This window comes from Manis javanica, chromosome X (genome assembly GCF_040802235.1).
Source record: "Manis javanica isolate MJ-LG chromosome X, MJ_LKY, whole genome shotgun sequence".
NCBI classification, from domain to species: domain Eukaryota; kingdom Metazoa; phylum Chordata; class Mammalia; order Pholidota; family Manidae; genus Manis; species Manis javanica.
The window spans coordinates 41,733,886-41,758,873 of record NC_133174.1 but is presented as its reverse complement, the minus strand read 5'-3'; the positions used below and the strand labels follow the sequence as shown (position 1 = coordinate 41,758,873).

The window sequence follows — 24,988 nt, the reverse complement described above, 5'->3', positions numbered from 1 at the left end:
CCTGATGGCCAATGACAGTGCGCCCTTGGCCTGACGGGCGGCAAAGAAAGCTCGGGCGCCTGTGTGCGTTTACGGAGGGGGCGTGGCCAGGCTGGCGTTTAGTCAGACTGCGCGGCCGGACGCCGGCGCCATGGAGGAGTATGCTCGGGAGCCTTGGTACGGCGATGGGCACAGGCCTCGGAACTGTCGCTGTGGCGCCACGGCCAGCTGTGGGAGGCGGGCGGGGGAGGCACCGGCCACACAGCGCCATGTCCCAGACTCGGGGGACTTTAGACATTTGTTGTTTCCTTCCGCTCTCCACTTGGTTCTCCCCTCGGGCTCCGTTAAGAGGGGCCACTATGTGTGTCTGGAAGTATGGCGCAGGACGAACCACTCCACGTTTCCCCTGATTACGTATCTCTCAGCCCCGCTCTTTGTTAACGAAAAGAGATACAGCGGTTGAATCCATTCCAGCCGGGGGGTGGTGCGTAGTGAGCGGAAATCCCCAGGATCACCACGCGTGGTTTTTCCGAGGTAGCTTTCGTTAATGGAGCCGGGGCCTGGGTGAGCCTATTGCGGACAGGCTGGATCTTCCCCACCGTCTGCTCTTGGTTTTTCCCAGTTGTGCTAGGTTAGAAAAAGGGGGAGAGAGTGGGGCTTGATTTGGGTGAGAAGAAGAGGGTGCGATCCCGTCATGCAATAATAATATTAGCTAGTTAACACTTCCGTAACGCTTATTCAAACGTGCCAACTCTTTGCGTGTATCAATTCATTTAATCTTGATGGTAGTAAAGCAGTTGGCTTTATCTTTGGTTGGCTGTGAAGGGGAGGGGTGGACAGGACAAAGACTAATACTTTTTTCCCTTTGCACTATTTCTTGCTTAAATGAGGGGGGAAATAATCCCATTATTATCTGAAGTGCTAATTCCCATTCGGATGATTTGGTTTCTCCCAGTTGGAAAGAGTTCACTTGAGAAGGCACGGGGTGGGGGGTGCTCACTTTAACCCCAATCCTCCCTTTCTGGCTTGCAGCCCATGGCGAATTGTGGATGACTGTGGTGGAGCCTTCACTATGGGTGTCATCGGTGGTGGAGTCTTCCAGGCCATCAAGGGCTTCCGCAATGCTCCTGTTGTGAGTCTTGGCCTTCCCAGGGAGGTGCAGTTGTCCCGCCCCTGCCTCCAGGATACTGCCCTGAAAACTCCTTGGACCTGCCAGTCACATGCACAGGCATTCTGGTGCCTGATCGCCTACTATGTGTCAGGCCTGGCTTCAGGATCTCGGGTTTTGGGGGAACTGCAAATACAGCTTGTCGTCACCCCCCCACTGCACCCATCTGGAGGTCCTTTGTGGAATTTCTGTGCTATCAAAATGGCCATCACCAAATCCTAAGTGTATGTGAGGACCAGAGAGATTTTACCTAGAGGCATATTCTGGGTTAGAAACCTAGACAGAGGGAAGTGACAGGAGTTTAATTGGCAGTTTAAGTGATAGCCTTAAAGTTGAGAAAATGCTTTTAATTCAACATAATCACTTCTCTTTTTTTGACACCCCTCTTCCCAACCCCCAGAGATCTCGTCAAATGTCATGGCTTTAAATGCCATCCATTTGCCTGCCCAGGTCTCTGCAGTGTATACATCTAGCCCTTTTCTCTCCCCTCAACTCCTGGAACTCTGCTGAAGTTTCCCCTCCTCATCCTCAAGGTCTCAGCATAAATGCCCCCCCTTTAGAGGCCTTTCCTGATCTCTCAGCCACTACCATACCCCTTCGTCCCATTTCCTCTAGGGTGTGTATTGCTGTCTGAAACCTTCTTCTTTATGTGTACCCTTACTCAGGATCTTTCCCACTATAATGTGAGCCCTGAAAGGGCAGGGGCCAGATCTACCTTGTTTACTGCTTTATCCCTGCATACAGCATGGTGCCTGGCACATAGGGGCTTACTAATCATTGAATGAATGAATGAGTGAATAAATGCATGGAAACTTCCCAACCTGGCTCTGAGAGCACCCGTGTTGGGGTGCCTCCCAGCCTCCTAGTTCTTGGCCACTTCACATCTCGACCCCTGAAACCCTTGACAGATCTCCCATCCCCTTCCCAGTCTTAAAAGCTAGAAACTCAGTATGCCAGTGGCCTTAACACTACTCTGACTCCCCTTCTCTGATTTCCCCAGGGAATTCGGCACCGATTTAGAGGTAGTGTCAGTGCTGTGAGGATCCGAGCCCCCCAGATTGGAGGTGAGAGGTTTGGAGAGACAAAGGAGATATGATGGCAACATTGGAGGTGGTTGCTTCTTTGGGTTTAGAATGTAATTTGGGGTCCAGATTCCAGCCATGACTTTGCCTGGGACTTCCTGTGGGCAGTGGTGTTTCCCAACAATTTAATACAAAGGGGCAAGAATGTGAGTTCTGTAGTTTAAGCCCTGGATCTTCCCTGATGTGTGATTTGGGACTAGTGGCTTAATCTCTATGAACTTCATCTGTAACACAGCTTGTTGATAACAGTTACCATCTCACTCATGTTGTAATTTGTAATTTACATAGTACTTACTAACTGCTGGTTGCTCTTCTACACACTTTAATAATACTAATTTAAAATTTCAGAAGTCAACATACGGTGCCTAGAACAGGTCCTGGCACACAGTAAGGCTTCAGGAGACAGTTTATTGTATTGTTAACTGGCTTTTCTAACATGTTTTCTTCTCCCTGAAACCAAGATCAGCATTCTAACTCTATGTGATGCTAATGAAGATCAAAGTGGCTCTATAAAAAGCTATGTAGATAAATATTTGCAAGATAAATCTGCTTGTAAAACACTTGTCAACCCCCATGAAAGGGAAGGGAGATGGCGATGACAGACAGCTTGAAGAAGGAGCTACCAAAGGGACAGATGGGGAATATCACCTAGGAGTTTGCCATCTGCCTTTGCATCTGGGTTTTTCTCCCTGTTCTACGCCAAAGCATTCAGGCCTTGAAAGTCCCTAGACCCTGAGCCATGGATTCTGGGGATTCCCTAGGAACACTAATTAGGCCTTGGTCCCCCTGCAGGTAGCTTCGCGGTGTGGGGGGGCCTATTCTCCACCATCGACTGCAGCCTGGTGCAGCTGCGGGGAAAGGAAGATCCCTGGAACTCCATCACTAGTGGAGCATTGACCGGGGCTGTGCTGGCTGCCCGCAGTGAGTAGTCTGTCCCCTGGCCCCAGGCTCTTCCATCCTGTTCTGCCTGCCCTCACCTCTCTCCCTGCCTTCTCATTCCCCCAGGTGGCCCACTGGCCATGGCGGGTTCAGCAATGATGGGAGGCATTCTCTTGGCCCTCATCGAGGGTGTTGGCATCCTTCTGACTCGTTACACGGCCCAGCAGTTCCACAGTGGTAAGAACCTGGTGGATGCTGGTCAGGGAGAGGTAGGAAATGCCCTGCCTAGCCTCCACTCACCTTTACCTGATTCTTCCCTCTCCAGCATCCCCATTCCTGGAGGACCCCAGCCAGCTGCCTCCTAAGGAGGGTACCCCAGCCCCAGGCTATCCCAGCCATCAGCAGTACCACTGAGGAAGTGTCTGCCTATCATTGCCATCGTGGGACCTCTTCTCAGTTCCCTCCCCGATGACCTACCTCGAAGGGAGGGCTGGCTCCCAATTGGCCCTGGGACCATCTAGAAAGGGCCTCTACTCTGTTCCCTTGTCCTAGGGTGGGGGTGGGGCACCCAAGCTGCCCTGATGGATGGGTCCCCTCCTCTTTCAGGGCACCCCAACCCCATACTCACTTGTAACAAGCTCTCACCCCAGCCTCCTCGCATGGCACCTTGATGAGTATTTAAAGCCCATTTTGAAATGCCTATGTATGTAGTCGTTGAGCCACCCATGGGAGCTCCTTCTTAGGACAAGGGGCAGAGCCCTCTTCAGGGACTCAGAAGCCCTAGGATTTGGAGTCCCACAGAGAGTGGGCTGTAGTAAATGTTTGTGGGAATAGTGAGCAGGAGGGGGAATTAAGCAAGATAGAATAGGTACATGAATAAGGGTGCATGTGGGTCTAGTGATTAATCATAAGGAGACATAGGAACAGGCTTGGTAAAGAACCAAGTGAACACAAGGATTGCTGGAGTGGAAGGAATGGTTGTGCACATTGCGCCCCTGATCCCTTACACCCATGCACCCATTGCCAAGACTCGGAAACCTGACTTCACAATGGACTGTCTTCCTGGATACCAGTCACCCCAATTGTGAAGATAATCCTGTTCCATGTGGCCACACCATACACCTAGGATGGAGGTAGGGGTCAGGAAGACCCAGTTTCTTTGAAGAAGGTGCCCTGTGTTAATCTTCCCTACACTACAGTGATACTTTTGCTGCGTGATGCTCAGTATATATATATATATTTTTTTTAACTACCACAAAATAACCAGATATGAATTTTCATTCTGGGTTGGGCAGTTATGGGAAAGATTTTTCTGGATGGATGTGGGCCCCAAATGCTGTCTCTTACATTCAAACCTCTACATGTGTGGGGCAAATAACGTCTACTGGGGTACAAATATTCTAGTGCAAATGGCCTCTGGGAGGCATAAAAACTCCTACGCAAGCCATTGCAAAGAGGTGGAAATGCCCCTCTTACACAAAATCACATATGGGGGCTGCAAAGGCTGAGTCCCAGGTCCTCCCAAGGCCCAAAGCAGGAACCTGGTGGTCAGTGGTATCAGAACTGCAACACTGCCTGCTTTTGACTGACTGTCATGTACTGCGCGGCCACCCAACTGCTGGCCCAAGAGAGGGCAGGGGGGCGGGGGGCGGTAACGGACACTGTGCACACAGCTCTCTTCGTTCTCCAGCAGGGCCCCGGCTTCGAACTTGGGGCTCCAAAGGCATGGATGCAGTTGGAACACGCACCCCTTCTCCGGACCCGGGCACCAGTCAGACCCAGGCTATTCCAGGCTACAACCCTTGTGTTCTGAGTCCGCTTTCTTTGGTTCCGCCCCTTCGTCACCTCCAGGGTCCACCCTGCTACTATCAAACACAACCTGCCTAGCTCATCTGAGCCTTTCACTTGCTGCGAGTCGTCAGGCTCCACCCGCCTCGGGCTACAGTGGTTCCCAGATCCCTGTGTCTCCAGGTCCCACCACTTCCTATCTTTAAGTCCCGCCTTCTAAGGGTCCTCCAGGCCCTGTCTCCTTTGTAGGTCGGATGGGGCTCCTCTGAAGCCCCATCCATACTGTATCTCCCTCGTCGCTTTCAGATGGGTTCAGCCCCTACAGACCTCTTAGATCTGCGGGTCTCCCACCTTCAGCAACCTCTAGGCCTTACCTCTTATTGTTTTCAGGCCCCGCCCCCTCAGGTATCTCCAGACACCCGAGCGCCCCACCCTTCTCTCCCGGTCCGGGTCCCCGTTCGCCGTTTCCGGTCCTGGAAGACAGCTGGACCCGGGAGACTCGGGAACTCTTTGGGGGGACCTTCAGGGCCTTCCGCTCTGGCTCCTCCAGCCTCTGGGCGGGGCGGGGCTCCGGGTGGAGAGGGGCGTGACCAGTACCGGGTTTAGTAGCGGAGGACTGGGATTTGGGTGAGGGTTGCGGGGCGAATAGGTGGCGGCGACTGGGACATGGTGACTGGCATTCGCTGCTTCACCTGGCTCCTGGTTGGGGCTGCTTGTCCAAGACCCCTGAGCTGGGGTCGCGGCGCGGAGGGAGCCTTCGGGTCTTCGGGTCCCGCCCCCTGACCTGTCCGCGGGCGTCCTTTTCTTCCCAAAAGAAAGGAATGCGAGGTCACACCAGGAGTGGTTTCCACGGGATGTCCCTCAGAGACGGAGAGAAGGCGGGAGACAGAAGCAGAGATGGAGAAAGATGAGAAATAGAATCAGAGACAAGACATAAACAGGGAAAGACATTAATGGAGATGTAGAAAGACAGAGGTGGAGGCAGAGAGACTCATGTAAGAGATAAATGATTCAACGCATCCCAATCAAAATACCTACAGCATTCTTCAATGAACTAGTTCTAAAATTCATATGGAATGACAAAAGGCCCCAAATAGCCAACGCAATCCTGAAAAGGAAGAATAAAGCAGGGGGAATTATGCTCCCTGATGTCAAGCTCTACTACCAAGCCATAGTAATCAAGACAATTTGATACTGGCACAAGAACAGACCCATAGACCAGTGGAACAGAATAGAGAGTCCAGATATAAACTCAAGCAAATATGGTCCATTAATATATGATAAAGGAACCATGGATATACAATGGGGAAATGACAGCCTCTTCAACAGATGGTGTTAGCAAAACTGGACAGCTACATGTAAGAGAATGAAACTGGATCATTGTCTAACCCTGCACACAAAAGTAAACTCAAAATGGATCAAAAACCTGAATATAAGTCATGAAACCATAAAACTCTTAGAAAAAAATATAGGCAAAAATCTCTTGGGCATAAACATGAGCAACATTTTCATGAACATATCTCCCTGGGGCAAGGGAAACAAAAGCAAAAATGAACACGTGGGACTATATCAAACTGAAAAGCTTCTGTACAGCAAAAGATACCATCAGTAGAATAAAAAGACATCCTATAGTATGGGATAATATGTTCATAAGTGACGTAACTGATAAGGGGTTGACATCCAAATTATATAAAGAGCTCACATACCTCAACAAACAAAAAGCAAATAAGCCAATTAAAAAATGGGCAGAGGAGCTGAGCAGACAATTCTCCAAAGAAATTCAGATGGCCAACAGGCACATGAAAAGATGCTCCACATTGCTAATCATCAGAGAAATGCAAATTAAAACCACAATGAGATATCACCTCACACCGGTTAGGATGGCCAACATCCAAAAGACAAACAACAACAAATGTTGGCGAGGTTGTGGAGAAAGGGGAACCCTCCTACCCTGCTGGTGGGAATGTAAATTAGTTCAACCATTGTGGAAAGCAGTATGGAGGTTCCTCAAAAAGCTCAAAATAGAAATACCATTTGACCCAGGAATTCCACTCCTAGGAATTTACCCTAAGAATGCAGCAGCCCAGTCTAAAAAGACATATGCACCCCTATGTTTATCACAGCACTATTTACAATAGCCAAGAAATGGAAGCAACCTGTGTCCATCAGTAGATGAATGGATAAAGAAGATGTGGTACATATACACAATGGAATATTATTCATCCATAAGAAGAAAACAAATCCTACCATTTGCAGCAACATAGATGGAGCTAGAGGGTATTATGCTCGGTGAAATAAGCCGGGCAGAGAAAGACAAGTAGCAAATGATTTCACTTATCTGTGGAGTATAACAACAAAGCAAAAACTGAAGGAACAAAACAGCAGCAGACTCACAGAACCCAAGAATGGACTATGGACTAACAGTTACCAAAGGGAAAGGGACTGGGGACGATGAGTGGGAAGGGAGGGATGAGGGGGAAAATGGAGTATTACTATTATCACACATAATATAGGGGGGGTCGTGGGAAAGGCAGTATATACAGAGAAGACAAGTAGTGATTCTATAGCATCTTACTATGCTGATGGACAGTGACTGTAATGGGGGATGTGAGGGGGCCTTGATAATGGGGGGAGTCTACTAACCATAATGTTGTTCAAGTAATTGTACATTAATGATTTCAAAATAAAAAAGAGATAAATGAAAAGAGACAAGGAAAAAGGACAGAGACAGCAAGAGAACAAGAAGCATCTGTGCCAGTTTTAGGAATGCAGTTAGGACCATGGGAAGACCCTCAGCATCAGATGAAGGCTAGCGCAGGAGGGCGGTGTAGAGCTGTGAGTGGGGTTGAGGGGCTGGACCGAGAGAGGGCTGTTAGGTCAGGCTTCCTGAAGCTTCCTGCCCACTTACCCTCTAACTGAGGGTCCTCAGAGATATGTCCCACCTGCATCCTTTCTCTCCCTCTCTGGCGGTCTCTCTCACTCTAATCTCTAACTTAACCTCATGTGCTCCCAACAAGGAATTGAGCAGCTCTGCCTCAGATTCTAACTTCCTCTTTTCTTCCACACTTCTCCTTGCCTTAGCCCTGACTCTGCCTCCATTTTTCTTGGTCTGTCTCTCAGCCCTCCTTCCCAATTTCTCTGCTTTGGTCTCCCTGGCTTGTAGCTCTTACACTCCTTGTGGCCCCTGGGTTCGCCATCCACCTCTCCACATGTTGGGGGGCAGGTTAGAGAGGTAGGCAGAATCAGGGAGGAACAAGGGAGTCCATCCCTGACAATGGAGTGGCGGAATCAGTTCCTCATGCAGAGATCCTGAGAGGCTGGGGAGAGAGACACAGGGAAATCAAAAACACACACAGAGAGAACAGAAAGGATAGGGAGAGAGACAGAGCAAGAAGCCAGAGTTGACAGAGACATCAAACAGGAGAGATGCAGAGAAAGAGATGTATCAAGAAAGAGAAAAAAACATAAGCAAAAATCTCTTGGACATAAACATGAGCAACTTCTTCATGAACATATCTCCCCGGGCAAGGGAAACAAAAGCAAAAATGAACAAGTGGGACTATATCAAGCTGAAAAGCTTCTGTACAGCAAAGGACACCATCAATAGAACGAAAAGGCATCCTACAGTATGGGAGAATATATTCATAAATGACAGATCTGATAAAGGCTTGACATCCAAAATATATAAAGAGCTCATGCACCTCAACAAACAAAAAGCAAATAATCCAATTAAAAAATGGGCAGAGGAACCCAAGAATGGACTAACAGTTACCAAAGGGAAAGGGACTGGGGAGAATGGGAGGGAAGGTAGGGATTAGGGGGGGTAAGAAGAAAGAGGGTATTACGATTAGCATATATAATGTGCGTGGGGGGAATGGGGAGGGCTGTGCAACACAGAAGACAAGTAGTGATTCTACAACATCTTACTATGCTGATGGACAGTGACTGTAATGGGGTTTGTGGGGAGGACTTGGTGAAGGGGGGACCCTAGTAAACATAATGTTCTTCGTGTAATTGTAGATTAATGATAACAAAATAATAAATAAATAAATAAATAAGAATAAGGACAGGAGTCGGAAAAAAAAATGGGCAGAGGAACCCAAGAATGGAATAACAGTTACCAAAGGGAAAGGGACTGGGGAAGATGGGTGGGAAGGGAGGGATAAGGGGAAGGAAAGGGGCATTACTATTAGCAGACATAATGTAGGGGGGGTGCACGGGGAGTGCTGTACATCATAGAGAAGTCAAGTAGTGATTCTATAGCATCTTACTACACTGATGGACAGTGACTTTAATGGGGTATGTGGCAGGGACTTGATGATGGGGGGAGTCTAGTAAACATAATGCTGCTCATGTAATTGTGATATGATAACAAATAAAAAAATAAGAAAGAAAGAGAAAAACCAGTGCAACAAATAAATAAGACAGGGAAAGCTCAGTGATATAAGCCAGGCAGAGAAAGCCACATCCATATAATTTCACTTATTTGTGGAGTATAAAACCCATGTCCCCCAGGGCTATAGAGAATATTGCTTCCTTTCCCCAGGTATAATGGGAGATTGATGGTTTCGTGTGGACCATCTGCCTAGACCAACATACAGGCATGTTTACCTCAAAGGCATAGTCATTTTCAAAACGAAGGATGAATAGCAATATATAAAAAGCTCCTATAAAACAATAATAAAAGGACAAACAACCCAATAGAAAAGCAAGCAAAGGACATGAAAAAGCCTTTGCAAAAGGGGAAACCCAAATAACCAACAATACATGAAAATATGCTTACAGTCAGAGAGGTGTATATTAAAACAACAGAATACTGTTTCATATCAATCAGATGGGCAAAAATTTTAAACTTGGAACTGTTAAATACCAAGTGCTGCTAAGAGTTTCAGGAAACAGAGTGCCTCACTCACAACTGATGGTAGTGAAATGGGGACAACAATCACTGGAAAACTGGCAGTTTCTACTAGGGCTTATATATGCACACCTCACACAATGATGCCCCCTCTACACATATACCTTATAGAAATGTGTACAAGTGTTAACCAAACACATGTACATGAATGTCTATAGTAGCTTTATTCATAATAGCTCTGAACTGAAAACTATCCATATGTGCACCAACCAAAGAAGAGATCGATAAATTGTGGTGCATTCACAGAATGTATAATACTATGAAGCAATATGTTAGAAACAAGTTTCCATGGATTTTACATGTTCCTGCATGATCTACAGGCCTTCCGAGCAAAGGGCATGTTTGAACAGCAATTTTGGATATTATAGATAGTATATTCATCTAGAAAGATTTAGAGACAATTCAGGATAAGAAACCCCAAAACGCCATTGCCCATAGCCAGGAGATTGCTCACATTCTAGAGTAATGAGTAATTGCACTGCACTTCAGGGAGACATCTGGCCCGTGCAAACTGGGCACGAGGAAGCAACCCCAGGTATTGCTCCAGCTGATGCTTTTGCTATGAATAATAAATGGTCTATTTTTCAGACACACAGGTCTTGTGTGTACAACTGACAGGCTAACTTGTTAGCTTGAGAGTACGGTAAAACCTCAGACCCTTCACAGTTCTGGTTAACACCATGAAAATAAACTGAGTATGATTTCACGTGTAACATGGATGAATCTTACAATGCTGGGCAAAAGAAGCTGCTGGCATAAAAGAATGCATGCCATTGATTCCCCTTACCAGAACTGTAAGAGTCAGGCTAAATTAGACTATGCTGGTATAAGTCAGGATGGTGGTAGTGGGGGGAGGCACTTGAGATGTGCTGGTCATCTTTTCTTTCTTGATCTGGTTGCCAGTTGCATCCGTGTTAGTTCGAGAGCATTTATCAGATCGTATCTTTATGACATGCACCTTTCTGAATGTATATTTTATCTCACTAAAGAATTCAGTGTGAACTAGAACCACATGTATCAACATGGATAATTCTTGAAACTATAATATGAGACAGAAGGAGAGTTGGATACTGCTATGTAGAATATGATATTTATTTTAAACAAGTTTAAAAAACCATGCAAACAATATATACAGTTTATGGATCCCTAATTACATAATAAAAGAGCAAAAATATGCAAAGGAATGACCAATAATAAATCCAGGATTGCAGTTACCACCAAGGAGGGAGGGAGAAGGATGGAATTGCACAGGGGAACCTAGTAGGTTTCAACTGGTGCTGAAATATTTTGTTTCTTAAAGAAAAAAATGAGGCAAATGACAAAATGTTGAGAATTCGCAAGTATTCATTATATTATTTTCTTCTACATATTATCATGCATGAAAATTTCATAATTTAGGAGATTAAAAAGAATCCTACTGGTGTTAAATTGAATTTATATATTAAATTGCGGACACATTTATCCAATGTTGATTTTTTGTGCCTGGAATATGATGTCTCTTTCCATTTGTTGAGGTCACTTTTTATTTCTTTCAGTAAAAATCTATAGTGCTTGTGGTTTTCCTTCTTGGTGTGTTCATAGGAAGTGAATGGGTTTTGTTACCATGATGAACAATGCCTTTTTCTATTACATTTTCTAATTTAAATATCTGTAAAGGAAGGCTATTTAATCTCTTATTTGATCTTGTTTGTGGTTGCCTTGCTCACTTCTCTATTAGTTCTAAAATTTTTTTGGATGATTCTCTTGGATTTTCTAAGTAAATAATATCAATGATCTTCATCCAAAGACCACCAGGAACACACCACTAATTAAACAAAGTTGGGCCTATTGGGCCTATTAGCTCATTGCAACAAGGGAGGATACACATCATAAAGAAACATGGGCCATCCCAATTAATTGTGTTAGTAAAGACATTGCAAGATCTGGATTTGTGACAGATGTGTTTGTGTTGAATCCTCTAGTGTGACAAGGGCTTCACAGTGGCATTTAAGACCCTGGACAGGATACACTGGCCAGATGCACCACAGGCAATTACCAGAAACAAATGATTAGTTCTTGTAATAGACCCTGGAGTCAGGAGCCTGGATGACCAAATCCAGCCCATGCAAATATGTCCCAAAGTCCAGCTGAACTCTTGTAGAAAGCCAAGTGGCTTTTTCTTTTAACACCATCAAAAATTGTTCTACTTGACCTGTAGTGTTTGTGTAAGTACAGCAAGGAGCATTTGCTGAAGCATAAACTCCCTCCCCCTTGGCTGGCCCAAAGGAAATAAAAGGTTATGAGTTTTCTCATGACAATTCTGGCTAATTAATTTACATTTAAGTAGAAGTTGTATCAATTGTGATACCTGCTAAGGTCACAAACGAGTTTGGGACCACGTTTTCCAATTGCATTATCCCCACTGTGGAAACTGCAGCTCACAGGAAGAGGGGGTGGGCCATCCTTACTGGAGTTCTTCTGAGTAGCCTATGCTTGCCTCATTTTTGGAGATCTCTAGATATCCTGAGGGAAACATGGCCCAAGGTGGTAGTTTTGAATATCTGAATGTCTGGAGCAATTACCCTGAATCCACAGGGCACATTATATGCAGCAGGCAGATCCAAACCTTATGTCTAGGAGCAATAAGAATGATGAGTATCCTGTTGGAGCACAGACTCTATTGGGAGTATATATATCACTTATTAAAGCAGGAAAAAGACAATTTGTATCCCTGACAGAGGAGCAGATTTCTTGAGTGGAGTTAAACAACAGCAGCAAAACAGGCTGGAGTGTCTATGAACGAACCAACAGCCTCAGCATTAGCTCCCATTCTTTGTGGGTGAGGTCTTGCTTAACAGGGTTGTAATAACCTCAACAGAAGCATTCTGTGAGGCCAACATCCAATTTTTACAGTCATTTTTTTTTTTTAGGGAATTGTACCAGAAGTTACCACAGAAAGCAAGCTACCATCTGAGGTATTTATAACAAAAGCTATGGAATTTTTGTCAGAGTTTCAGGTAGTGTGTGTTTGTGTGCATGCATGAGCATGGGGGTGTGTGCAGAGGTAGGGGAGAAGATGGAAGAGATAAAGAGGTGGAGGGAAGGAGAGGGAGAGGAAGAGATAATTTAGCAATCAAATTCAGAGTGGAAGTCAACATCTGAGAAAACACACAAGAGAGCTTTGTTTTTTTCTTAAGAGACAGAGGGAAGCCATAGGCAGTCAAAAGTAACAGAGTTGATAATAGCAGAGAGCATACTGAGTGACAGTTTAGTCAGTTACCAATAACCTCTTTATGCAGGTGAAGGGCTGAGCCTTAGAATGATGAATTGACCTGTCCATGGTCATATTGTACTAGAGGGTGTAGAGGTACAGTAATAGTCAAGTTTAATAGCAGAATAAAAAGAAACAAGGGTTGCTGAAGAATCAGCATGTTCTTCTAGAGGACACTGGCCTGAGGAAAACTTCCGAACTCAGCCCCCAGGGGCAGCTCCAGAGTAGATGTACCGGGGTGTGGATAAAGTGAAGGTTCCTATGGTCAGGATTCTCACCTGACCCTGGTCGGCTCGCTCATTACACATGTGCAGGCAATACGTTGCTATTGACTCTGTATAAAGAGCTCCACCCAGTGCTCTGGGCAACACAGTGTCATGGCCGCATGGCTGCAGGAGAGCAGAGACTGGAGTTTGGGCAGCGCCGAGGAAAGAGGCTTAGACGGTTGCAGAGAGGCCCAGAGGCAGAGACCGTCTTGCTGCATGCAGACTCGCTCTGAGTGGATGAGATTCTAGTGATTGACCTGTGTGGATAAAAAGAGAGTTCCTGTGGCCAAGATTCTCACCTGGCCCTGGTTGACTAGCTCACTGCACACCTGTGGGCAATACATGGCTGTTGATTCTATATAAAGAGCTCCGCCCAGCGCGACACAGTGCAGGGCTGCAAGGCTGCAGGAGAGCAGAGCAGAGGCTGGAGTGGTGGCAGCGCCAAGGACAGAGGCCCAGAGGATGGCTGTGCGGACAGAGGGGCCCCAGAGGATGGCTGTGCGGACAGAGGGACCCAGAGGTAGAGACCCGCTTGCTGCATGCAGACTCGCTCTGAGTGAATGGGATTCTAGTGACTGACCTGCCACCTGGAAATAAAGTTGGGTATAACCCTTTCACCCCAAGAACGTATTGCTGTCAATTTATTTGGTCACATTGACTCCATAGCGAACTTGCCTGGGGCTGAAACCCATTGGCAAGACAGTATCTATTTCTGTATATGTGGAAAAACAAGTAGATACAGACAGTAAAATAAAGACAGAAGGAAGGCTGTAGAGATGAAGGGAGAGAAAGAGTCAGAAGCAGGAAGAGACAGATAGGAGAGAAAGAGCTATGGGCACATAAAGGCAGAAAGAGAAACATAGCCTTGGAGAGATGAAGATACTCATAACAAGACAAGGAGAGGATGGAAAGGAACATTTATGGAGATCCTACTGAATGTCACTCTTATTAAACCGTCAAAGCCACTCTGAGGGGAAGTTACTAGTAATCCCTTCATGCAGGTGAGGGGCTGAGCCTTAGAATGATGAATTGACCTGTCCATGGTTACATCACTAGGATTGAACCCGTTTGCCTTGTGAAGCAGGCAATTCTTAACTGTTTATCCATTGAACAAAGTCATATATCTTCCCCCCAAAGGAGGGAGAGGTGGGACCAGATCCCATTCCACTCCACTGAGTTAACTTTCACTGCCTGTCTGCAAAGGCGACGGGGAAGTCTGTTGCCCCGGCAACTGCCCTCCGACTGCCATGGCAACCACCATCGCAGGCTCTAGTTCTCCGCCTTGCCCCTTGGGCATCTCCGCAGCGACCCGCAGGTCGGAGGGGCTGCTGGAGCTCCCGAGGCTGCGCCTGCGTGGAGTGGAGGGGGTGACGGGCAGGGGAGGGCAGGGTTCCCCAGCGCGCGCAGCCGCAGAGCGCGTCAGCCTTGCCCGCTTGCCAGGGCGCTGCGCATTTGCCAGCCAGTCCGCCCGTCCGGAGCCCGGCTCGCTGGGGCAGCATGGCGGGGTCGCCGCTGCTCTGCGGGCCGCGGGCCGAGGGCGTCGGTCTTTTGGTGTTGTTGCTGTTGGGTTTACTCCGGCCGCCCCCAGCGCTTTGCGCGCGGCCGGTAAAGGTACGACCCTGCTTGGGCCGGGGTAGGAGTGGGGAGGAGGAGGCTCCGGGCAAGGGTTGGTGCGCTGCTGCTGGCCCCTCATCTTCCGGGGACCTGCGGAGCGATCGGCAAGGTGGCCCTGGGTTCAGCCGCCAGTCTCCGTCCAGACCATAACAGGCTCAGTCTCCAGGTGAGCAGGAGGCGGTGTCCGGCGTACGGCCGGCAGCCGCGCCCTGCCCACCCCTCCACACCCTGCGCCGGCCTGGCCTCGCCCGGCACGCGGCTTGTGGCGCGGTCCATGGGACTAGCGCGCTTAGGGAAGGGGTGCGCGCACTGGCTTGTGTGCGTGCGATGTGGTGACGGTGCGGGAGGGTGTGCTCTCCCTGTCTGTGTGTGTCCTGTGATGTGAGCGCTTCCGACCCAGTTGTGGGTCCGGGTGTGTAGTGCGTGTGATGATGGCGGTGCTTCTACGTGTGACTTTTCTCAGTAACAATGTGTGAGTGAATTCTATGGTGGTGGCGTGACCTATGTGCGTGTCTTTCTGTGTTTGTGTGTGTATGTGTGATTTCGTTTTGTTTGTGAGGAAGTGGTCTTTGCATTCTTGTTGTGCACGCCCCATTTTGGCTCTATTGCACTGAGTGACTTGGATTTTGTATGTGTATTCATGAGGCTGTTTTCTCCCTGTGTCTTTGTGTAGCTGTGTCATTGTGGGGAGAGGAGCCATGATTGCCTCTGCTGCATTCATTGTCTTTAAGGGTGTGTGTGTCCTTGCACCTGGGTAGCTTGGTGATTGTAACTGCATGAGCATCTGTGTATGTGACCCTGTGCGGTTTTCTGTGGGTGGATGTGGCAGTGTTGGGTTGCATATGTGACATCTCAAGGTCTGTTAGTCCATGTTAAGTGTGTTTGAGGCTGTGATTGCTGGTGAGTGTGTGAGTCCCCAGGTGGCAGGTGCCCAAGGGCACTTGGAGCACATCCTCCTGTAAGTCTTCAAGGCTGTGTCTGTACCAAGGACAGGGGATTTTAAAATTATTAAATATTTTCCACATGGCATAATATATTTAACATATATGTACAATGCAAGTAATAATAATGTAATAACTCCCATGTGTACCTACCACTCAGTTTAAGAAATAGAGCATGACAAACAGAAGACCCTGGGTGTCCCTCCCCATGGCAGCCCCTCTTCTCCATAATCATCATCCTGTATTTTCTGTGTGTTGGTCTCTTACTTTTAGCTTATCACATATTTATGTATCTCTAAACATTATATTGTTTAGTTTTTCCTCACAGAGATGGAAACCGACCTGGCATCTGGCTCCTGCACTAGGGGTCACTAGGAAGTCATCAGTGTGTCTGGCAGTCTAAGGCAGTCTGCAGTGGGATTCTGCAACTTGGTTTTTATTTTTTATTCTTTTGCTCCACATTGCTTGTGAGATTCATCCACAATGAAGTGTGTGGCTGTAAATTATTTTTATTGCTGTACAACATTTTATCCTGTGAGTATGTCATGGCTTATAGGTGCATTCTCAAGATGTCAGTAGACATTTGGGTTGTTTCCAGGCTTTTCTTTTTCTCCTCTCTCTGCTTTTATGAGATTACAAACAGTGCTGCTGTAATTTTCCATGAACTTGTGTCCAGTAGTATATGCACAAAAGCAATTCTGGGGTGTAACACCCCAGGAGTGGCTCATAGGATATGTGCATTCTTTTAGATAGTACCAAACCGTTCTTCAAAATTATTTTGGCAATTGAATTCTCACCAGCAATGTATGAGAGTTTCTATTTTTCCACATCCATGTCAACCTTGGATATTATTAGACTTCTTGAGTTTGGGCAATCCTTTGCGCATATTATATATGGCATTTCACTCAGTTTAATTTGCATTTGCCTCCCTGATTACTAATGAGATTTACTATTTCTCATGTGTTTAGTAACTTTATTTCCTTCTTTGTGAAATACTTCATCACCAGTCTTGCCCATTTTTATTTTACTTTGGTTTTCTCATTGCTTTTTAGGCATTCTTTGTATATTGGATACTAATCCTTTATTTACTGTGTTCCAGGCATCTTCTCCCACTCTGGTGTTACCATTCATTTTTTTATGGTGTCTTGGGATAAAAAGAAATTCTTTATTTTAATGTAGTCAAATTTAGTTGTCTTTTCCTTTTCATTTTTCCCAAAGTTGGATCACTTGTTCCTGCGTGATTTTTTGAAGTAGACCCTGTCTCCACTGCTGTGTCATGTAGCAAGTGTCAATATGTGTGGATCTGTTTCTAAGCTCTGTTCAATCCTATTACTTTCTTCCACTGTATCAAATCTGCTGTTACACTTGCTGGTTTTGTTTCTAATTTCACTGAAAATATATTTCTACATGTTCTATATGTTTCTTTTTCAAATCTTCAAGGTCATTTTTATGGTCTTTTGTTACTTGCTCATACTTTTGATACACTCTTTTATTTCTTTAAACCTACTGAAATTGTTTCAAAACTGTCTGAACTGAACATTAGTCATTAGACAATTTATTCTACAGATGCACTTGCACACATACCAAAATGGTATAGGAACACAGTTATTCATTCTAGCATTATTTATGAGAATAGCAAAAGATTGGAAACACTCAATGTTTATCAAAGACTGATGAAATAAACTATTGTACATCCATATGAAAGGGATTCAGTGCAGAAAAATGAAGGAGAGAGAGAGAGAGAATGCACTTGATGTCCTGATGTAGATAAGGATTCCAAAAAGCAAGGTGCAGAATACTCTGCTACCTTTCAGGTAAAATTGGTGGACAGTAGGAACCTATAAAATGCAAATACAGGTTCCTGTTGTCCAAAACATTAATATAGAAAAATCTATAGCTGTCATATCTACCATCATCCCTCCTATAAAGAAACCTGGTCTCCAGCAGACGTGGGGCAAGTTAGTCACTAGGAAATCTTGCAGGGTGGTGTGTGCGTGTGTGAGATCTAGGGGTATTTGGGTGGCCTTATGTCTGGAGGTACTTGGGAGCTTTAGGGATGTCTAGGTATATTTGAGGGGCCATGTTGCCTCTGGTGGCATCTGGGGATGTTTGAGGTCCACGGAGCCCTCAATGGGTTGGCGGTCCTTGGCCTGACCGACGCTCCCATCTTTCCTCTCACCTCATCTTCCCGCAGGAGCCCCGCGGCCTGGGAGCAGCCTTGCAGCCCATGGTTGAGGCTGGCGTTTCCCGCCGCTTCCGGCGAGCAGCGCCCCGGGGAGAGGTGGCGGGGCCGGTGCAGGAGCTGGCGCGGGCGCTGGCGCACTTGCTGGAGGCCGAACGGCAGGAGCGGGCGCGGGCCGAGGCCCAGGAGGCCGAGGATCAGCAGGCGCGCGTCCTGGCGCAGCTGCTGCGCGCCTGGAGCACACCCCGCACCAACGACCCGGCCCTGGGCCTGGAGGAGGACCCCGATGCACCGGCCGCGCAGCTCGCTCGTGCCCTGCTCCGCGCCCGCCTCGACCCCGCCGCTCTCGCAGCCCAACTTGTTCCCGCCCCTGCCCCAGCCGCTGCGCCCAGACCCAGGCCCCCTGTCTATGATGATGGCCCCACTGGCTCAGATGCCGAGGACGCCGGTGACGAGACGCCTGACGTGGACCCTGAGCTGCTGAGGTACCCCGGGAGGCGGCGGGGGCCGCGGGGCCTGCTTCACGAGGTGGAGCTGCGAACACCGAGGTCCAGGGAGTGAGGTCCTGGCGTAAGGGCGTAGGGGCATAAGGGCAGGGATGCCTGGCTGGGAGGACAGTGGGGGACATGGGCTCTCATCTCGGAAGGCGGGCTCCGTTGCCCGCTTTCTTGGGGGAGGTAGGGGCGGGGAATCGACATAGTTTCCGGGATAGGAGGTGAGAACCTCTGTCTCCTGAAAGCAGGGGCCTGGGGATGCCAAGGTAGGGAGGAGGCTGGAGATGGCCGGAGGTGGCCGGGTTCCCAGGCGGCAGAGTTGCAGGGCCGTCTGGGTCCTAGGGCCGGGGCGTTGACATGCGGACGCATCCTCTGCTCATTGAGCCCGGCTTCCCCGTGCAGGTACTTGTTGGGGCGGATCCTCGCGGGAAGCGCCGACACCGAGGCTGTGGCTGCCCCGCGCCGCATCCGCCGCGCCACAGACCAGGATCTGAGCCCCGAGGGGCCCCATGAGGGCGTGCTGGGGGCCCTGCTGCGTGTGAAGCGCCTGGAGACCCCTGCGCCCCAGGCGCCGGGGCGCCGCCTCTTGCCGCCTCTTGCCGACTGAATCGCGCCCGGCGCCCGGCCCCCGGTACCCCGCCAGCTCTCCGCCAGCACGTTGAGAACCGCTTACCCCGCCAACCTCAGTTGCTGCCTTCAGACCCCATGATCCCTACCCCTGGCCCTACAATAAATACGGTCTGAAAGCACCTGTGTGCTTGTCTGTGTGAATGGCAGTCTCTAGGGGCCTGGTGGGCTGGCTGGTGATGGCTGCCCATACACAAAGGCAGATGGGCTCCTGTCCTCGGTCCGCACTTTAGAGACCCTCCTCCCCCAGCCAAGGCCTCTTCTCATTTGGGGGGCGTCCCTATGCACAATGGCGGTGTCTCACTCGGGTATGGGGAGCCCAGGAGGCTTTCAGGGCCTGCAGCAGCGTCCTGGGGGTGTGTGTGTCCATCCTCCTAAGGACCAAGGGGTGGCTGTTTGCGAGGCAGGTGAGTGGAGTTCAGGCCATGCCAGCTGGCACGTCCACATGCACATGAGCGCCACCTGATGTTGAAGGGGCTACCATCCGGAGGAGAATGGGAGCAAGCTGCAGGCTAGGGGTCAGCTCTTCGAACAGGTCACATCCTGGCAGGGAACTCAGAGGAGTCATTAGGAAATTCTCCCAGAGGAATTACATCCTCGCGGGAAGCGCCGACACTGAGGCTGTGGCTGCCCGTCGGATGGACTTTATGCTTGTTAGCTTAACTTGTAATGTTTCAATCCTTACATCGTATAGAGGTTGCCCTATCTACGCTCTTACTGCCGCCCTGAAGATGCCTGAGGTGGTATGGTAGCTCATGCCATTGCACCAGCTACTCCCCCTGCCACTAGTTATCTGCAAGTTTTTATTCAAATGTCACCCTACTTTAGTAAGGCTTTCCTTGACTTCCCTGTCATTCTATTCCTCCGCCTGCCTTTAATACAGATCCTTATGTCATATCTACAAGGGCTGAGATTTTTAAGTGTCTTGCTTGCCTTTACAACCTTTGCACCCAAAGCAGGGCCTGGCTCACAGTGGACTCCACCACATTTCTTCATGAGAGAATTCTCACATTTCAACTAACATTCTTCCCAGTCTCACTCCCACCCACATAACACGCCGCATGGAGACAGCTTTGAAACCTGAGAACACCGTTTATTTACCTCTGCACAAAATCTTCCAGGTTGCCCTAATATAATCAACACTATGGCCCACATTACCAAAAGCCTATCACCGAATGAAAACCTCCCCAAGAGAGGGAGGGTCCACCTATTCCTAGTACACCAACAGTGTCCCATTCAGCTAGTTGCTCTGGGGGTCTCATGTCAAGGAACTATCACCCTGGCCTGGAAGAGGGTCTACTTTTCTTGACCAACACTCTTCAGGCTATGCAGCAGCCACAGTGGCACATGGTCTTCTGGTGCCGGGCCTTATCCCCTCCTGGCCCTGCCATGGCCTCCTTTGCCATGGCCTCCCGGACCCTTTGAATTTCATGGATAAGCAGGGTGAAGGCCTCCTCTACACCTTGTCGTGTCTTGGCTGAGGTCTCCACGAAGGGAGCCCCCCAGCTCTTTGCGAGGGCTATAGCAGCAGCGTGAGCATCTCCAGTGCTGGTCACAAGGTCACACTTGTTGCCCACAAGGACAAGAGGCTGGGTGTGGTGAGGGCCCCATGTGGCCCGCATCTGCTGCAGCTGGGTGAGAGACGACGGGTCATCCAGGGCAAAGACACCCAGCACACCATCCCCAACAGCCAAGCACTGGTCACGCAGGGCCCTATGAGTGGCCTGCCCTGCGGTGTCTAGCACATTCAGAATGCAGCCCCCATGGCCCAGGGCCACCTCCTTCCAGTAAGAATCTTGGATCGTGGGGTCATGGTCTTCCACGAAGCACTGGTGGTTCAGCTGAATGGTCAGTGCGCTCTTGCCTACACCACTTGCACCCACCACCACTGCCTTGTACTCGGGCAGCTGCTTGCCAATGCTACTGGAGGGTGCCCGAGCCTTGTGGCTGTCCTTCCGGGAGCTAGGGCTCCACGTGCCCAGGCCCAGATCAAATGTGCTAGGTTTTCTTGGCAGCGCCATTCCCCCAGTGGGCAGCTCAGGGAAGAGATGTGGACAGCAGGCCCTGTAAGTGGGAAGAGAAGAATGGGGGTGGGGTGGGTATAAGTTAGGTGAGACTTTGGATTCAAGGGGACAGGCAGTTGGGTGTCATTGAATCAACATTTATTGAGTGCCTACTGTGTGCTAATCACCTAATAGGCTATATACATTATTTACGTTGTTTATTCTCTGTCTTTTTTTCCCTTCTATGACAAACTCTGTGAAGGCAGGGATTTTCTAAAACAGCTTTACTGAGTTATAATTTACATGCTGTGAAGTTCACCCTGTTAAAATGTATAATTCAATGTTTTTTAGTATATTCACGCAGTTGGGAAGCCACCACCACAATCTAATTTTAGAACATTTTCATTGCCCCAAAAAGAAACCCCCTGCCTATAAGCAGCCCCTCCTCATTCCGGAGGGAGAGCAGGGATTTTGTTGGTTTTGATTTCGGATTGTGTTGCTGTGGAACCCCATCTCAGCACGGTGCCTGTTACACGTTGTGTGCTGAGCAACATTCCTGCCCCCACGGAGTTTATGTTCTAAAAGGTGGAGACAATGAAACAAATAAATAAGAAAATTCTGAGGTCTGCTAGTCATTATCATTAGAATTCAGTCTTTATTACTTATTCAACCTAACAGCTACTGAGAACCTACTGTGCGGTAAGGACATACAGGGGGGAAACAGATAACAAACCCTAGGCCTCATGAGCGTTATTCTAGTCAGGAAGACAGACAACAACAAAGATAATCAGTTAAATGTATTTCAGCAACAGGTGATAAGCATGCAGAAGGTGCTAGGTTAATGTTAGGCGCTTTTATTATAATTTAATTTTCACTCGTTAATTCAAGAATCCTCCTGCGTGCCAGGCATTGTGATGGGCGAGGGGATGGGAGGTGGGAGGTGTGGGGGTGTGGGGACCACAGAGAGCAAAATAGAATAAAGTCCCTGCCCTTAGGAGGATTAGATTCTGGAAGTGAGAAAAAGACAATAAAGAAGATAAGCACGTTCATTATCATGCAGTTAGAAGAGGATGGGCACACAGCAGGTGCTCAATTAGTGTTAGTTATTAATAGCAAATTACCATTAAGTCATTCAATACACATCCTGGTCTTTGGTTTAGTGTGTGGCCTCATGATATGCATCATAATAGCTGCTACCACAGGCCTCTCTGGAAACCAGGGAGGGGTGGCAGTTTGGGGGCAGATGGTGTGCTCGAGGTATCCATGGGGGGTTCTGTTGCGGTTGGGATCTGGGGATCAGGCTCAGGGAGTGGGGGAAGGTCCCAGATAGGGATCCAGATGGGGGGAGGTCCTCACCCCAGAAAGATCCCTGAAAATAGTTATTGGGTGTGCTCACCCAGAAAGAAGGGGGTCATGATAGGGAAAGGCAAGCGCAGGACAGAGCTCTGGGGGGTGCCCAAACGTTTGGTGGGTGGAAAGAGGGATAAGATGTAGCTATGAGGCCAGACTGAGGGGAGGGGGCTAGAGCGGAAGCAGTGAGGAAGCTGCTGCAGCATCCAGGCCAGTGATGGCAGTGGATGTGAAGAGAGGTTGGTTTTTGGTATATTCTGAAGGTGAAACTGACTGACAGGATTTGTTGAGAGTAAACGGCAGGGGAGGGGGGACAGAATGACTCCTGAATTTTGGGCCTGGGCGGCTAGAAATCTGAGGGTGCCATCACCTGAGGTAGGGGGCATGTGAGAAAAGCTCTCCCTCTTGGCGAAGGTCCCCGTAACCATGCTAATGATCCTAAGAGCAGTAGATATTATCTACCGAGAGTCTGATGTGTGCCAGGTGACCCGCCCTTCATGCACATACTCAATCTTTCTGATACCCTGGTGAGGCGTGGGCTATCATCATTATAGCGACTTTACCCACGAGGGCCAGCGAAGCTCAGAGAAGTGAGGTGGCGGTGACTGGCCCAAGGCCACACAACCCACCAGAGAACAACAGAAGACAAGCCGCAACCTTTTTAAGTAGTATACAACCGCTTGCTGCAGCAAGCGCTACTGAAGTGTCATCATAGGGTCCTTGAGACCCTGTGATCCCTCCCCTCTTTGAGCCGCCTGGACCACCTAGTGGGGTAACAGGAGGGGCAGGGGGAATGGGGGGGGTGTAGGGGAACCAGCCCAAATGTGAAGTTAAGTCCCCGCTTCAGGGCTAGCTCAATCTCAGCAGTTAACACTTCCTTTGCCTACCCAGGTGAGGTGTAAAGCTTGGCGTGGGGAGGGGTGACCCTGTGTAAAGGCTGGGCAATCTTGCACAGTTCTCCTTTCTGGGGGGCCGGGCAGGGAAGGGAGCACCCCAATTCCGAGTCTTGTTCCTGCAGCCTCGCTTCCCGCCCCGCACGGACACCCTCACCCAGGTCCGTCTCGACAAAGCCCACTGGGTGATGGGCTAGAGGGTGGTTGCTGGCTCCTGAGAAGGTGTGGCGGCAGAGGAAGGGCTCCCTCACACCCGGCCTCGGTCGCATCCGTACAACCCCAAGGGGGAAGACCTCCCAGACTGGGGTTGGGGCTGGGGCTGGGGGCCCGGCGGGCCCGGCTCACCTCCGTCCTGGGATAGGTGGTTGCGCTCGGACCCGAACCTGCCGCAGCTCTGACAGGACTGACAGGATAGGAGAGGCTCCCACCCAGCCCCGGCGACGGGGTGGGAGCCGGGGGCGGGGCGGGGAGAAGGAGCACGCATGCGCGGCAGCCCTCCCTCAGGCCCCCTGCCCCCAGGTGAGCGCGGGGTCAGGGCCGTGCCAGCAAGTGTACGCGAAAGAGGTCTTCTTGGGGTACGTTGCAAGCGCCCAGACCTCCTTGTATGCCATCCTGTGTCTTGCTGCACCTCTGCCTTATCTTGCCCTCATCTGGGATGTGGTTTCGTTATTGTAGTGAGCGAAGGAGGGTGTCAGATCTTTGACCTGAGTGGCCGGACTTTGTGAAATGTTTTGGGAGGGTCTCCTTGAAGCCATGGAGCCTGTGCTGCAAGCAGGCTTTTTGGTAGCTTGGGAGATGGTTGTGTCTGTTCCTGAAGAGAAAAGGTTGCAAGAGAGGGGTTATTCTGTCAGGGTAGAAAGAATCTGATTTGAGGTAGATGGATTTGTCAAGCTAAAACATTTCCCAGACTCTTTTGCAGCTATGACAGTCATGTGATACACTTCTGACTAATAAGATGTAAGCAGGGGTTGTTGAGTGGGCCATCCAGCATGCTCCTTAAAAGGCTGATGATGAAATAGGCTGCAGGTCCCTTCCCCTTCTTCTTGACTGGCTGGGGTTCTGGTAGGTCACCTTGGGGTTATAAGGTGGCCATGAACAGAAGTCCAGGAAACCTCAGCCTGAACACCTTTGAGTTGCCAATGCAATTCTCATTATGTGGGAGAAATAAACCCCCCAAATTATCCTCCAGTTGCTCACCCCTGGTCAATGGTAGGTACTCCTTCCCCCAGGAAGCTACCTTTGACTGACTACCAAATCTAAGTATGTTAAAGCTTGACTCCCTGCCCCCTCACAAGTCAAGGCCAAAAGACAGATGAGGAGACAGTCCTGGTGAGATATTTTCCTGATAGTTCTCTTGCCTTCTCAGTCCCAGGTATAGCCGGGATTGGCTGTGAGGCTCCAATTTCTAAGGCAGGCACTCATTTTCTCACAGATTGCACCATTTAATCTACAGTGGAGCCAGTCAAGCCACTTGCTCTAGTTCCAGTTAATTTTTTTAGACACTGGATGGGCAGGGAGTTGACCTGATAAAGACCCATACCCTCATTCCTTCATTAC

General features: G+C 48.9%; 3 protein-coding genes across 4 annotated transcripts; 2 read left to right on the top strand and 1 right to left on the bottom strand.

Annotated features, from left to right (window-relative positions):
• Nucleotides 1-8: 8 nt before the first annotated feature.
• Nucleotides 9-13,866, top strand: TIMM17B (translocase of inner mitochondrial membrane 17B). Of its 2 annotated transcripts, XM_036996374.2 has the most exons (7): nt 27-156; nt 1,012-1,111; nt 2,148-2,211; nt 3,022-3,150; nt 3,235-3,377; nt 12,721-12,765; nt 13,693-13,866. In XM_036996374.2, exons 1-7 carry the CDS (start codon nt 131-133, stop codon nt 13,849-13,851), a joined length of 666 nt encoding a protein of 221 aa, XP_036852269.2. In that variant the 5' UTR covers nt 27-130; the 3' UTR covers nt 13,852-13,866. The 2 variants fall into 2 exon arrangements, with proteins under 2 accessions (XP_017526957.1, XP_036852269.2); XM_017671468.3 differs by lacking the exons at nt 12,721-12,765; nt 13,693-13,866 and adding an exon at nt 3,434-3,808 and having other exon boundaries at nt 9-156; nt 3,235-3,345.
• An 877-nt stretch (nt 13,867-14,743) lies between these two features.
• PCSK1N (proprotein convertase subtilisin/kexin type 1 inhibitor) lies at nt 14,744-19,309 on the top strand. Its single transcript, XM_017671469.3, has 3 exons — nt 14,744-14,938; nt 18,077-18,549; nt 18,961-19,309. Exons 1-3 carry the CDS (start codon nt 14,825-14,827, stop codon nt 19,163-19,165), a joined length of 792 nt encoding a protein of 263 aa, XP_017526958.1. The 5' UTR covers nt 14,744-14,824; the 3' UTR covers nt 19,166-19,309.
• Nucleotides 19,310-20,274: 965 nt separating this feature from the next.
• On the bottom strand, nt 20,275-24,948 carry ERAS (ES cell expressed Ras). The gene is made up of 2 exons (XM_017671458.3): nt 23,777-24,948; nt 20,275-21,249 (listed from the first exon to the last, which is right to left on the bottom strand). The coding sequence occupies exon 2, from the start codon at nt 21,204-21,206 to the stop codon at nt 20,505-20,507; it is 702 nt and encodes a 233-aa protein (XP_017526947.1). The 5' UTR covers nt 21,207-21,249; nt 23,777-24,948; the 3' UTR covers nt 20,275-20,504.
• Nucleotides 24,949-24,988: the final 40 nt, after the last annotated feature.

Coding starts and splice junctions, on each gene's coding strand:
- ERAS (XM_017671458.3), bottom strand. CDS start 21,206: ATGGCGCTGCCAAGAAAACCTAGCACATTTGATCTGGGCCTGGGCACG.
- PCSK1N (XM_017671469.3), top strand. CDS start 14,825: ATGGCGGGGTCGCCGCTGCTCTGCGGGCCGCGGGCCGAGGGCGTCGGT. Junction 14,939..18,076: donor TTTGCGCGCGGCCGGTAAAG/GTACGACCCTGC, acceptor ATCTTCCCGCAG/GAGCCCCGCGGCCTGGGAGC. Junction 18,550..18,960: donor GTGGACCCTGAGCTGCTGAG/GTACCCCGGGAG, acceptor TTCCCCGTGCAG/GTACTTGTTGGGGCGGATCC.
- TIMM17B (XM_036996374.2), top strand. CDS start 131: ATGGAGGAGTATGCTCGGGAGCCTTG. Junction 157..1,011: donor GAGTATGCTCGGGAGCCTTG/GTACGGCGATGG, acceptor TCTGGCTTGCAG/CCCATGGCGAATTGTGGATG. Junction 12,766..13,692: donor AAAGCAAGCTACCATCTGAG/GTATTTATAACA, acceptor TTCTATATAAAG/AGCTCCGCCCAGCGCGACAC.